General features: G+C 43.0%; 1 protein-coding gene across 4 annotated transcripts in view; it reads right to left on the bottom strand.

The window, feature by feature from the left end:
- Positions 1-15430, bottom strand: part of ppp3ca (protein phosphatase 3, catalytic subunit, alpha isozyme) — a 325439-nt gene that overhangs the window by 209916 nt on the left and 100093 nt on the right. For 2 of the 4 annotated variants that reach the window (XM_080201555.1, XM_080201556.1), the window contains exon 2: positions 258-392. The exons of the other annotated variants lie outside the window; for them this stretch is intronic. In XM_080201555.1, the coding sequence (XP_080057681.1) occupies positions 258-392 (135 nt within the window). The remainder of the gene's footprint in view (positions 1-257; positions 393-15430) is intronic. 4 annotated transcript variants of the gene reach the window in all.

Genomic DNA, 15430 nt, shown 5'->3' with positions numbered 1-15430 from the left:
TTCTGAGGAAGCTGTCTTGCTTTGTGAAATGTTATACAAGGGAAACATTGTAAGAGACATGCTCAAATGGGGCATGGAAAACATTTCATGTCATTAATAAGGCATGCAGGTCATTCCCAAATGATCTTTTTCTGCATTCTAGTCACCAACCCATAATACTCTATTTATTCCATGTTTATTTTAAAAATTTGGTGATTTTCATGAGTCTTCAAGTGACGAGAATGAAGGAAAAATCAGGACTTTAACCAATCACTTACTTTTACGTTGGAAGGAGGAATCCTTTGAGACTTCATGCTGAGCTGTTGGGTTCGTGCTATAAGCGGAAGTCTGGCTCAGGATGGTGCTGCCGTCCGTAGAATGGGGGTCTCTGTTCTCAGTTTGAGCTGTATACACTAAAACAGAAATTTGTGTGATGTATGTATGTGTGCATCTGAAAATAATTTATTTTGGAATTGTTCAAGGCATCAAATGGTGGCTAAAATTGCTATAAAATATACTGCTACATTAATACAGTAAATGGTGCCTCATCTTTGGTGACTGTGACTTGGATTTGAATACTAGGAGATTTGGTACCACATATTTCATAAAACAAGTATGTTTCTTAAAGAAATGTACATTCTACATAAAATATGATTGTTCAGCTTACTAAAAAGTTCTAGCCCTTGGTTTCAATAGTCCTTTCCAATACTCCCCTACATGACTTTTCGTAAATAAGTGAAAAGATGTTCATACTCCAGAGAATTAGATTAACAAGTTGATCATTCCTACCTTGTACTTTTTCAGCCTTCATGATTTTTGGCCTCATTATGCCACAACCTCGACGAGGACATCTACATCTTCCCCATTACAGACAGCTATGGATAGGCCAGGAGAATGGGTCAAAATTTGACAGGTGGAGTTTAATGTGGATAAGTGTGCAGTTATCCATTTTGGTCAAAAAAAAAGAAAGACAAATTATTATCTAAATGGAAAGTTTCAAAATGCATCTGGGCAGAGGGATCTGAGCATTTTGTTCACGAATCACAGAAAGTTGGTATGCAGGTAGGCATGTAATAAAAATGGCAAATGGAATGTTAGTATTTATTGCAAAAGTACAGGAGTATAAAAGTAGAGAAATGTTGTTGCATTTGTATAGGGTGTTGATGAGGCCAGATCTGAAGTACTGTGTCCAGTTTTGGTTTCCTTAATAGAGGAAGGACGTGGTGGCATTGGAAACAATACAGAGGAGATTCCCCAGATTGACTCTGGAGATAAAGGGGTTGACCTATTAGGAGAGATTAAGCAGCTCGCTGGAGTTTAGAAGGATGGTGAATTAGTGCAACTCGCTGTTGGAGTCTGCATCATTAAGTGGTTTCAAGGAGATAGATATATTTTTGAGGTTAGAGGGATATGGGGAACAGGTAGGCAGGTGGATTTGAGACCAGCAAGAGATTAGCCATGATCTGATTAAATAGTGGAGCAGGTTCAAAGGACTGATTGACCTACTTCTGCTCCTAGTTCCTATGTTCTTAAAGCTACCTCCATGAAGCTTAATTTACTCTTCCTAAACAAATCTTGCTTCCATGTTTTAAACTCATATCTCTTAAATAATGGAAATGGATCAATGCCTGGGCACTCCAGTAACTTACAGGGTAACCATCTAATTACCATTGAAGGCTCTTATTTAATTCTTTTATGAGATGTCAGCATCACTGGTAAGGCCAGAATTTATTGCCCACCTATATTTGCCCTTGAAAAGGTGGTGCTGATTCACCTTCTTGAACTGCTGCAGTTCACGTGGCGTAGATACACCTGCAACACTGTTAGAGAGTCCCAGGGTTTTCACTCAATGAGCATGAAGGAAGTGTAGTTTCCAAGTTATTTCCAAGTTAGCATGGATGTGTCTTGTAGGGAAACTGGCAGGTGGTGTTGCTCCCATGCATCTATTCCCCTTATTTTATCTGGCTGTCACTGTTACGGATCTAGAAGGTGCTGACAAAGGGATAAGGTGCTGTAGTGTGTCCGGTAGATGACACACAAAGTAGCCACGGTTAATTGGTGGTTGAGGAAGTGAATTCCTCAATAATGTGGAGGGAGTCTTAGGTATATTGATTGCAGAGATATGAAGCCAACAATGAATTTCAGCTCAGCAGGCACCAACCATGACGTTATTTGCACTTGTGCAAAGCCCAGATCCATCTAAGCTTAAAATACTGCTCCCATTCCATACCTTTATCATTCAAACTCTCTTTATCAAAACATGCAATATCTCAAGACAGGAAGAGATCAAGTCAGTCTAGGCTCCTTTCCAGTCTTATTAGCTGTAACAAATAATGGGGAGTGATTTTCCACTCCCGTTTTTAAGGAGGCACATAGATGAGCACAGCAGTACTGGGGACAGTGCCAAGAGGCGAGTCCCATGGTGGCACAATGGGATGGGGGGAGTAAGGGGGCAGTGAGGCGGGGCAGAAATCTGTGACGGAAGGGGTGGTTGTTTATTTCAGTGAGTCCTTTAATAACAGTACCCTGATCAAAGTAACTGGTGGGGTGGGTTCAACCAAAATCTGCCCCGCCAGCATGACATTGTGCAACCTACTCCCTACATTTTTTGGTGTATCAGTTTAAAATCCAATGGGAAAACCTGCCAATGCCACCAGTGAGCTAACCTCCATTTTTCCTGTCCAAGATCATACTTCCCAAAAAGATGGCAAAATTATACCCAATGTGCCTCTCTTGAGAAAAATTGTACATTTTTACATTGGAATCCCAAGTTACATCTCCTGTAACTAACTCTCTTGATCAGTTAATTCAAAATCCAGCTAACCTCTCAGTAAGCAAATATTTTCTTTCATCCTTCATGAATTTAACTCTTCGAAGTTCACACACTTATCCCCCCAAGACAATGGGTGACATTCATTTGGCATTCACAGCAAATTCTGTACCCTGACCAATGCTCTATATAATTACAAGATTACTATGCACTCCTGAGGCATCCTGTTTATAATATTCATCTAAAATATAAAGAGGTGACCATACTGGCTTGTCATGCCAGTTGGTTGGCATGGCGAGCTGGTAAGATTGGGCGAGAGGGCAAAAACCAGGTTCAGAACCGGTTTCCACCACTTGCAATGTTACCGGCCTCATTCTACTAGTGTAAGGCTGATTGAAATACTTATGAGTTTTTTTTAATATGTTGAGTGAGTCCCGGATGCAATTGTTGGGGCTCATTTGCCTGAACGACCTTGCCAGTCGAGGAGAGGATGATGACTCTTCCACTGGCATCTACCCAACAATGCAGAAAATTGCCCAGGTATATCCTGTACACAAAAGCAGGACAAATCCAACCCAGCCAATTGCCGCCCAGTCTACTGTCAATCATCAGTAAAGTGATGGAAGGAGTGATCGACAATGCTATCAACCAGTATCTGCTCAGCAGTAACTTGCTCAGTGATGCCCAGTTTGGGTTTCGCCAGGGTCACTCAGCTCCTGACCTCATTTCAGCCTTGGTCCAATCATGGACGAAAGAGCTGAATTCCAGAGGTGAGTTGAAAGTGACAGCCCTTGATGTCAAGGCCATTTTTGACTGCATGTGGCATCAAGGAGCCTTAGCAAAACTGGAATCAATAGGTATCAGGGGCTAAACATGTTTAAATACAACAAGAAATGGGCAATATCCAGACTTAGGTTGACAAGTGGCAAGTAGTATTCATGCCACACAAATGCTAGGCAATGATCATCACCAATAAGAGACACTCTAACCACTGCCCTTGACATTCAATGGTGTAACCATCACTGAATCCCCCACTATCAACATCCTTAGGTTTGCTATTGACCAGAAATTCAAATGGACTCACCACAGAAACACAATAAGTACAACAGCAGGCCAGAGGCTAGGAATACTGCGGTGAGAAACTCACTTCCTGATTCCCCAGCGCCTATCCACCATCTTCAAGGCACAAGTCAGGAGTGTGATGGAATAGTTCCCACTTGACCAGATGAACGCAGCTGCAACAACACTCAGGAAGCTTGACACCATCCAGGATAAAACAGCCTGCTTGATTGGTACCACATTTACAAATATCCACTCTCCACCACCAACACTCAGTAGCAGGAGTGTGTACTATCTACAACATGCACCGCAGCAATTCACCAAGATCCTGAGACAGTACCTTCCAAACCCAGAACCACTTTCATCTAGAAGGACAAGAGCAGCAGATACATGGGAACACCGCCACCTGCCAGTTCCCCTCTAAGCCACTCACCATCCTGACTTTGAAATATACTGACATTCCTTCACAGTCACTAGGTCAAAATACGAGAATTCTCTCCCTAATGGTCAACCCACTGCATGTGAACTGCAGTGATTCAAGAAGACAGCTCACCACCACTTTCTCAAGGGCAACTAGGGGTGGGCAATAAATGCTAGCCAGCCAGCGAGGCCCATGTCTTAGGAATGAATAAAAATGGTCCCCAGTCTAAAGGGAGGGTTGGGGCCTGAAGAGGCAGGCTCATGATGGGGACAGGGCCATGACAAAGAGATGGGGGGGTGTACTTCCCACTTGTACAGAGTGCACTGGGAGCTCAGGGCACCTGTGCAATGGTGCCCCTGTCATTCAGCAGCCAAATTCCTGGCATGATTAGGCTCTTGTCAATCCCTCTACCGGCAAGAATGACACTTCCCAGAAGTTTTTTGGTAAGATTGCCCCTATAGTGTTGAATGTGTATATTCTATATATTATATATATGTATTTATCATATTACACTGATGCAACAAACATGGAGGTGCAGTTTTTAATGAGTCACACAAAATAATTAACATAAGCTTGTTCTGGGGGATTTGTTTTCTGCTTAAAATAGCACTTGTTCCATGAATTATCATTTTTGTGTTTTAGAAATTCTGGACCATAGACATAGCATAATTGCAAAAATAAAATGTTACATTTAAATGTAGAACAGATACACAAAATCAATCATTGCCAAACAAAGTACTTGAATGATATTATTTTCTAACTGAATTTGATGCAATTTATTTTAGATTTCATTTAAAAATTAAAGTTATTTCTGGTGTTGAAACCTCTTTATATTACTAAATTCAAATCATTAATATTATTTTTGAAGTTCAGTGTAATCTAGTTCTGTATCTTCAATCTCAGGATTTTTTAAAATTTTCTTCTGGGATGTGGATGACACTTTATTTCAACATTTGTTGCCCATCCCTATTTACCCTTGAAAAGGTAGTATTGCACCACCTTCTTGAATCACAGCAGTCCATGTTATGCAAATACATGCACAGTTTTGTTAGGAAAGGAGTTCCAGGATTTTGACCTAGGAATGGCATAGTGATTAGCACTGCTGCCTCATAGCACCAGGGGACCGGGTTAATTCTGGACTCGGGTCACTGTCTGTGTGGAGTTTGCACATTCTCCCCGTGTCTACATGAGTTTCTTTCGGTGGTCCAGTTTCCTCCCATAGTCCAAAGACGTGCAAGTTAGGTTGATTGGCTATGCTAAATTGACCCTAGTGTCAGGGGGATTAGCAGGAGTATACATGGAGTAGTGGTCAGTGCTGGCTTGATGAGCCAATTGGCCTCCTTCTGCAATGTGGGGATTCTATGGATATTGTTTCAAATCAGGATAATATGTGGCTTGAAGGTGAACTTGATGGTGCTGGTGGTGTTCCCATACATTTGCTGCCCTTGTTATTCAAGATGGTAGGAAGGTGCTGTCGAAGGAACCTTGGTGAGTTCCTGCAGTGTATTTTGTAGCTGGTACACACAGCTGCCACTGAGTCAGTGGACGGGGGAGTGGATATTGAAGGTGCTGTCCAAGGCTGCATTGTCCTGAATGATATTGATCTCCTTGGACCATTTTGGAGCTGCATTCTTCCAGCCAAGTGGAGAGTATTTCATCACACTCCTGACTTGTGCCTTGTAGATGGTGGACAAACTTTGGAGGGTCAAAGGTGAGTTAATAGCCACAAAATTCCCAGCCTCTGACCTAGTCTTGCAGTTACAGCATACATATGGTTAGACTAGACCAGTTTCAATTGTAACCCCCAGGATGTTGAGAGTGGGAACTTTAGTAATGATAATGCAATGGAATGTCAAGGGGAAATAGTTAGTTTTACTCTTATTGGAGAAAGTCATTACTTGGCACTCATGCAGTGTGGTTGCTTGACAATTATCAGCCCATGCCTGGAAGTTCTCCATACTTTGCTCCATATGGACACAGTAGCTGCTTCAGTAGCTGAGTCGTCTCAATAGCTGCTGAACATTGCACAATTATCAGTAAATCCCCCCACTTCAAACCTTATGGTGGGAAGTAATTGATAAAACAGCAAAGAAGGTTGAGCATAGAACAATACTCTAAGGAATGCTCACTATCTTGGAGCTGAAATGACCTCCAATAACCACACCATCTTCCTTGATGAAGGTATGACCCCAACCAGTGAAGAGTTTTCTCCCTGATTCCCAACTACTCCAGCTTTACTGCGCCTTCTTGAGGCCACATTTGATCAAATGCTGTTTTCACTCTCTCCTCAACTCTTGAGTTTAGTTCTTTAGTCCATGTTTGGACGAAGGTTATATCGAGGTCAGGCACTGAGTAGTCCTGTCAGAATCCTAACTGAGAATCAGTGAACAGGTTATTGCTGAGTGGGTGTCACTTGATAACACAATCAATGATATCTTCTATAACTGATGATCAAGCGTAGATTGATGGGGTGGTAATTGGCTGATTTGGATTTGTCCTGCTTTCTGTGGGCCTAAATTGTACACCTAAGTTAACTAAAATAAAAATACCCTTCAGAGAAAAATGTACTTTATAGTTGCAATAATGGAATAGTTTGGGTCTGCTTAAGGAGCTTATGAGTAAAATATTTATACTGAAATACAATAGCTTACAATAATTTAAAAAAGCATGCACTGTGATATTTATACTGATTGAACACAGATAAATCAACAAATAATAGATTAGTTTTTGTAATGAAGATAATGGAAGCATGGAGCAGAGTTAATGCTTGTAAAGATTAGATGAGGCAATTCTCCCATTCCACTGTGCTGCTTTTGTAGTGCAGCAGGCCAGGTGACTTGAACGGAAGCTGTTTTGTTGGCTCCCTACTCGGCACCATGGCCTCTGCGTGTATCCCAGTGCTGGATTTCTGGCACCAGCAGCTCCGTGCCAGATATTGGCACAGAACTGCCAAATGTATTCAACAGCTCATTTTGATACAATTTAAATGCTATTAGTGGGCTCAGAACTGAAATCTTCAGGCCCGCTAGCACCCCCCCCCCCGCCCACCACCACCACTACCCTCCCTCCCCACCCCCACCACCACCCACCTGCTTGTGGTATTTCACTCCATTGGTATTTAGTTTGGCTCTCCAGTCGGGAGACCTGGCGGCCCAACACCACTGCAGTGAAAGGGGCACAATTGAGTCCCCCCACCCCCAGAGAGCATCTTGGCACTGCCCATGGGCATGGGGCTGTGCCAAAAAGGCAATGTCTGATATGGGCAGATCCATCAGTGAGGGTGAGTGAGCCCGCTGCCACTCTGCATTTGGGCTGAGGGACAGAGGGAGTGAGTCAAGCAACTGGGGCTGGTCATCTGGCTGGCTGGGAGGAGGAGAGGGGGTTAGAAATTGGGGCGGGAGTACTCGCAGAATGGAATTTTCTTTTGGCCTCGGGTGGGATTTTACAAGCCTTGCCCGGCCAATTGCTTCAGTTTTCCCAATATTTAACTGGAGGCATTGTATGCTTATCCAACACCAGATGTTGGACTAGCAGTCCAACAATTCAGAGACAGGTAATGGTGGTAAGGCAATGTTTGATGTTGTTAGTGTACTTGTTGAAACTTGTGTGTTTTCAGGTGGTATCGTCAAGGGGTAGGATGTAAATGCGAAACAGGAGAGGCCATTGGCAGACCCATGGGGGACACAAGATGTAACAGTGAGAGAGTGTTATGATTGTGATAGAAACAAGAAATGCTTTTAAGAATCCAAAAGCTCAGGTATTTGCGAAAAGAATGAACAACAAGTTTCACGGTTTAAACCAAAAGAATTTTGCTGCACAAAAATCAAAGATGATGAACACTAATAACTACATTCTATCTTAAATATGTTAAAGATATTGAAAGCTCAATGAATATAGTTATTTCCAGATCAGAGTTCTCCCATCAGGGACTAAGTCCCGTGGTAGGGACAGCTACATAGAGTGATTTCTGTGGGAACATGGAGTGCTTCTTGCTGCAGAGGCTAGCAGAAAAAAATGCCAAATCTTTCAGCCTCGACCTCATTAATTGTACAGTTGGGTGTTTTGTACCGTATTTCGTGGCAGGACAGGCCTGATGGTGCATCATCTGCAATCATATCCAAGTGCCAGATTGAAAAGTCACCCAATTTCACTGACCCACTGTTGAAAGTGGTGAACCTCCTGGAAATGAAGATGGATCTCCAGTAACACACTGAGATTGGACCTCCTCAATGACAATGGATCTGCAAGGTCCATCTATAGGTGCTTGCCCCATTGACTGCTGTGGTGTGCCGGGATCCAGCGTGCAATTGACCTCCATCCTGAACTCCGGATGGAGTCCCAGGCGTTGTTCGGGTGAGTCCTTACATCTCTACGCCACACTGTTCCAAAACATGTTTTGCACTGGCGTGTTTTCCTGCCGGTGCCAAGGAGAATCGAGCACATGGCTGGGCCTTTATCTGCATCCCATTTGTGGGATGCAAATTGCTTCCACACTGGCCTCCAAAGGGTTTCCCTATCTGCCACAGTGAGCTTCAATGGAAGATCCCACTACACATGTAAAATCCGATGTAAAACCAACTTTTGGGTCTCCTGCCGAACTCTTCCCTCCACTCGACAGCCATTGAACGTGCCAGTGGAGACTTGAAAGAATTCCACCCTCAGACTCTAAATTGAACTTTAAACTCAATTTTCCATCCACAGCCATTTGACTTAAACAGCAAAAACTCAAGTCAGATAATTATCACAAATTGAAAGATACAGGACCTAGGCTGAGTATTGCTTCAAGGGTTCATACAGAGTTGAGACTTCTTGAGCTATTTGTCTATTTGCAGTAAGATTCTTCCTTCAAATCTCTTCCAACTGTCCCACAGTGGTAGGTTCCCCATTCAATACAGGCATCACTAATATCTAATGTATTGCCACCTCACATTCAAATTCTCCTGGTTCGAATGATCCTTATCTCTGGAGTATTATCTCAAACTCTCTCTCCCTTTTCACAGCTTGGTTATCTCAGAAGTCCAACTCACTGGCAATAGGATCCTTTAGTTACTGAAATTTTTAAAAACCCTTTTAACTAGCACATAGAATTTCAACGGAAAAGTGCTCGAAAGAGATGTTTCCTGCATCCAGCTTGTTCTAATCCAAACTGCTTGAAACAGAGCTTGGGACCTACGCATTCCCATAATTAACAAGATCAGTTACTGGTAGCAAGCTGTTCTCAAAGAGACCATCCGACGTAAAACATGTTTTTTTCTTGCAAAATCACATTGGCCATCCCAGGGGCCAGCAATGACATTTGCCTGGCTATGTTTACATAGATAAAAATGAAACCAGTAGAGTGCAATCCTACTCAGCTGGACCATGATGTTGGGCTAGAGTGTTGTGATCAACAACGTCAAAGTCAAGACACGGACCAACGATAGCCTGCTTGGATGGTTTGCCTCTGTCATCTCACATAGGATGACATTTGTGACTTTGATAAAAGCTGCTTCAGCACTGTGACCAAAACTGGAATCTCACTGGAGGAATTCAATCACAGAGGCTTTGGAAAGATGAACATGATTTTGAGAGGCAGCAACGCATTCAAGAACTTGGAGAGGAAAGTGTCCATTACATATGAATGGGAGAGGTACAAATTATTCAACATATTTTGTTCTTCAGTCATTTTCATTTGCAGAATGAATTCAGGTATGCCAACTGGCTCTGTTATCCCATATGCCACGTAGTCTTTAGAGATGCAAGTTTAAATCACTAAAACGTACAGTTTTAGAACACTATCATAGTACAGTATGAAATTTCTATTTCCCTTACTTAATGGCATTTTAAGTGTTATGGCATAATTTTTACTTTACTTGGGACTAATGCAACAGAAAAGTCACTTTGTAACCTCCTATAGTAACTTTAAAAATTAAACAATTCTTTTGTTGGATATCAAATCATGTATATAGCATAAATATAATATATGATAAGTGATGCAATTTATTCTGAAAGGAAGCAGAAATCAAAGCAGTAACTTGCTGGGTAAATTCTGATTCAGTGTGCTAATGCGTACCCTCATACTGCATTACGTGACAAACAAGGCATTATTATCCATTTTAAACAAAAATTATTTCAATATTATAAGCAATATTAACTTATACTGCATGTTCCTTGTGTATTTCTAAAGTGTTGCAATGTCATTTTTGTTTGTTATCTCACATATTATAATTTAGGGAGCAATAAATAAGGTTTTGTATGCTGGGCATGGCTTTGCTTGTATGCCTAACCACCAATTTTAGAGGTTAATTTTTTGATATGATTTATTATTGTCACATGTATTGGTACACAGTGAAAAATATTGTTTATTGCACACTATACAGACAAAGCATACAGTTCATAGAGTACACAGGGGAGAAGGCAAGGAAAGGGTTCAGAATGTGGTGTTACTGTCATAACTAGGGTCTCGAGAAAGATCAACTAAATATAAGGTAAGTCCATTCAAAAGTCTGATGGCAGCAGGGAAGAAACTTGAATAGACTAGTGCACGATTTCAGACTTTTGTATCTTTTTCTTGACCAAACAAGGTGGAAGAGGGTACGTCTGGGATGCCTGGGGTCCTTGGTTATGTTGGCTGCTTTCCGAGGCCGCCTGATTTTAACAATAGTGAATTCCAATTAATTATGAGAGGCATGACTGCCTCTTATATAAACAAGCAGGAATTATACATTCACCTCACTGCAAACAGCTATGTTGAACACACTTTGTTTATACCTTCCCAACAGGGAGGGTAGCAGAGGGGTAGTATAACATTATGCTCAGCTGACACAATAGATGACACAAGGCGGTCTTGCCATTTTGAAATTGGAACAAATTTGAACGAAATTCATCTTAGAATCAGCTTTTAATTTTGGAATCTATTCCAATTTTTTGATGGAAAAGATAGGTAACAAATATTAGTGCATAAAGTGATATGCAAGGTCTGCTTTGGTTCCACATTGAATGCTTTCAATTGAAAACATAATGTAATCATGAGATATATGAAACTTGTTACAAACAAGCAGACTTTATATTGAAAAAGTGAGAAAGATATCCCCATCAAAGACCAAATGCTCTCTTCCAGTCTTCCTCCTACTTTCTTAACTTTTCATTTACCATCATGTAGCCAAGCATCGCTTGGAAAAGGATTGATTTATTCCTAAAATTAGAACTGAAGGCTTCCAAGTACAGCCTGCAGACATTTTTCAACAAATTAACACCCTTCCTCCCTGTGTTGGAACAACTTATTCTCTATTCAATGCTAGTGCAGCAACACAGTCAGACCTGAAGTCACAGCTGTCAGGACATTGTTCCTTAGAACATCAAGATGCTGCAATAGACCAGATTTCAATTGTGATATTGGGCAGAATCTGGCTGAGGCATCAAGGATCTCATCTGTCAGCTGGTGAGCTGACAAGGGACCCACTCTGCTCCTTGTTGGGAGGGACCACTGAACCATAAGCCAGTCAGGCAGCAGAGGGGCCAGGGTCTTCCCCTGAAATCAAGAGGGGAATGATAAACGGGGGACAGATGGCATGTTCCCCAGAAATCAGGTCAGATCCGCCCTGCAGCAATGAAGCTCCGCAGAGCTCCTTAATGAGGGTGTGTAGCAGTCATTGAGGTGGATGTCTCGCCCTCTGGAGCTGCCAGTGAATCTGGTTGGCCAGTAACTCCCTCAGTCCTGACAGCACCAGAAAGGCATCAGAATTACAGGTGAGGAATGGAGCCTAATGCCTAGGAACCTCTGAGTGGGTAACACTTAGGAGGGTTAGGGGAGGGGTTGAGGTTAAGGGAGGGAGCGGGTATGAGGGAAAGGGGTGTTCAGTCTAAGGGTGGCTGCAATGTGATCAGCCCACTTCTTTTCACCCGTTAAACCATTTCAGGTTAAAAATAAGACTTCCTGATCCTGCTCTGCTGCCCATGCCAAATATATAATGATGCAGGGAGTGTTTTGACATGATTAGTTGGGCTTGAAAACAAGCCTAGTTGGCTCTTAATCATCAACTTAGGTGTGACATGCAGGCTGCCAATTTGAGACAGACCCCTTCCTCCCCCCATATTACCAGGATTAGCTCTGGGGCAGACTGGAAAATGGCGAGATGCCCCCTCCCACCCCCACATTTTATGTGCCCATTCTGGCAGGAATCACATCTGCCAGGGCATTTCAAATTCAGCCCCAAAACCTCCCAGGGAAGGAAGTCTCGCCTGCCAAGAGCTACCAACTAATCTGAGGTTGGCAGCTCCTATACTCAGCTGTGCCACCTGGGGAGGCAATGGCTACTGCCAGAATGATGTTATTACGTAACCAATGACAACATTGGATCTGTTATAATGTAACCAATGGCAAAATGATTTGGTGGTCAACTGACCCAATATAAATAAGAAAGAGGTGTGGAGCTTGTATGGCCCAGGGTGTGGCCCCAAGTGTTGGAGAAATGAAGTTTTTTTATTACTTTTTTACTTACTTTCTGAAGTTAGTTATTGCTTGTGACTACCTCTTACTGCCAGATGAACAAAAGACTGACGTCCAAGGATTGTGCAATGATGCAGACCACAGGTAAGTAATGTGGGAATGGAGGTGGGGTTTTGCAGGGTGGAGATCACGGGTGCAGGAAAGTCCACACAAAGGGCAGGAGTGACTCTTAGCAGGTATCTGTCCATTCCCCCGATCAGGCATTGAATACCTTTGATCAAGGAACAACCCCATAATCCACCCCATCCCACCACGGGTCACCCGCAGCTTGTTTGATGGCGATGGTGATGGGATGAGGCACTAAATGGCATTAATTGGCCATTTAATTCAGTTACGTTCACCTTAGTGATGGAAAGGGATAGGCATGAACCTTGGGTCAGTAGTTTTAGCTGGGGGAAGGGTAATTATGAGGCTATTAGGAGAGAATTAGGAAGCATAGGTTGGACTAGGAGATTACAGGGACTAGGAACGTCCGAAATGTGGAGTTTTTTCAAGGAGCAGCTACTGCGAGTCCGTGATAGGTATGTCCCTGTCAGGCAAGGAGGATTTGGTAGGGCTAGGGAACCGTGGTGCACTAAAAAAGTTGATTTGTTGGTTAAAAAGAAAAAAGAGGCTTATGTTCGGATGAGGCTTGAGGGCTCAGGAAGTGCATTAGAAAGCTTTAGATTGGCTAGGAGGGAGTTGAAGAGTGAGTTGAGAAGGGCTAAAAGAGGACATGAGAAGACTTTAGCTGATAGGATTAAGGAGAATCCTAAGGCGTTCTATAGGTATGTCAAGAACAGAAGGTTGGTTAGGGCAAGATTAGGGCCAGTTACAGACAGTAGAGGGAAGTTGTATGTGGAACCGGAAGAGATTGGAGAGGCATTGAACCAATATTTCTCTTCGGTGTTCATGCAGGGGGACATGAATATAGCTGAGGAGGACACTGGGTTGCAGGGGTGTAAAATAGACAGTATTGCAGTTGATAAGGGGGATGTGCTGGATATTCTAGAGGGTTTGAAAATAGATAAGTCCCCTGGTCCGGATGGGATTTACCCTAGGATTCTCTGGGAGGCAAGAGAGGTGATTGCAGAGCCTCTGGCTCTGATCTTTAGGTCGTCGTTGGTCTCTGGTATAGTGTCAGGAGATTGGAGGTTAGCGAATGTTGTCCCATTGTTTAAGAAGGGGAACAGAGACTTCCCCGGGAATTATAGACCGGTGAGTCTTACTTCTGTTGTGGGCAAGGTTTTAGAAAAAATTATTAGGGATAGGATTTATAGTTATTTGGACAGTAATGAATTGATTGGAGATAGTCAGCATGGTTTTGTAGCGGGTAGGTCGTGCCTTACTAACCTTATTGAGTTTTTTGAGAAAGTGACCAAAGAGGTGGATGGGGGTAAGGCAGTTGATGTGGTATATATGGATTTTAGTAAGGCGTTTGATAAGGTTCACCATGGTAGGCTTCTGCAGAAAATGCAGATGTATGGGATTGAGGGTAGTCTAGGAAATTGAATCAGGAATTGGCTAGCAGATAGGAGACAGAGGGTGGTGGTTGATGGTAAATATTCGTCATGGAGTTCGGTTACGAGTGGTGTGCCTCAGGGATCTGTTTTGGGGCCACTGCTGTTTGTAATTTTTATTAATGATCTGGATGAGGGTATAGTTGGGTGGATTAGTAAATTTGCTGATGACACCAAAGTTGGAGGTGTGGTAGATTGTGAGGAAGGGTGTCATAGTTTGCAGGGAGACTTAGACAGGTTGCAGAGCTGGGCCGAGAGGTGGCGGATGGAGTTTAATGCGGAGACATGTGAGGTAATTCACTTTGGTAGGAATAACAGATGTGTCGAGTATAGGGCTAATGGGAGGACTTTGAATAGTGTGGATGAACAGAGGGATCTAGGTGTATGTGTACATAGATCCCTGAAAGTTGGGAATCAAGTAGATAAGGTTGTTAAGAAGGCATACGGTGTCTTGGCGTTTATTGGTAGGGGGATTGAATTTAGGAGTCGCAGCGTCATGTTGCAACTGTACACAACTCTGGTGCGGCCGCACTTGGAGTACTGTGTGCAGTTCTGGTCCCCACATTACAGGAAGGATGTGGAGGCTTTGGAGATGGTGCAGAGGAGGTTTACCAGGATGTTGCCTGGTATGGAGGGGAGGTCCTATGAGGAGAGACTGAGGGATTTGGGGTTGTTTTCGCTAGAAAGAAGGCGGCTAAGAGGGGATCTTATTGAAACATATAAGATGATTAGAGGTTTAGATAGGGTGGATAGTGATAGCCTTTTTCCTCGGATGGAGAAAGCTAGCACGAGGGGGCATGGCTTTAAATTAAGGGGGGGTAGTTATAGGATGGATGTCGGGGTAGGTTCTTTACCCAGAGGGTGGTGAGGGATTGGAATGCCCTGCCTGCTGCAGTTGTAAATGCGCCTAGTTTGGGGGCGTTTAAGAGATCCGTGGATAGGTTTATGGATGAAAAGGGATTGGTTTAGATTAGTGGGTCATTGTTTTTTAACTGGTCGGCGCAACATCGTGGGCCGAAGGGCCTGTTCTGCGCTGTAATGTTCTATGTTCTATTTAATGGTACCAACTGGCAGCAGTGCAATAAGGTCCGCCATGGGTCTATTCCCTCCCAGAATTTAATTTTGGTAGAGATGGGAAGACATTGGACTTCTGGTTTGCCACCTCCCATATTGCCAATTACATGTCCTTCCCACTCCAAGCTTGTCACCAGTGA

The sequence above is a fragment of the Carcharhinus amblyrhynchos genome, chromosome 13 (genome assembly GCF_965287045.1).
Source record: "Carcharhinus amblyrhynchos chromosome 13, sCarAmb.v2.hapA, whole genome shotgun sequence".
In the NCBI taxonomy this organism is placed as follows: Eukaryota; Metazoa; Chordata; class Chondrichthyes; order Carcharhiniformes; family Carcharhinidae; genus Carcharhinus; species Carcharhinus amblyrhynchos.
Note: the sequence above shows the minus strand (reverse complement) of the source record. Positions and strands in the feature narration are given on the sequence as shown.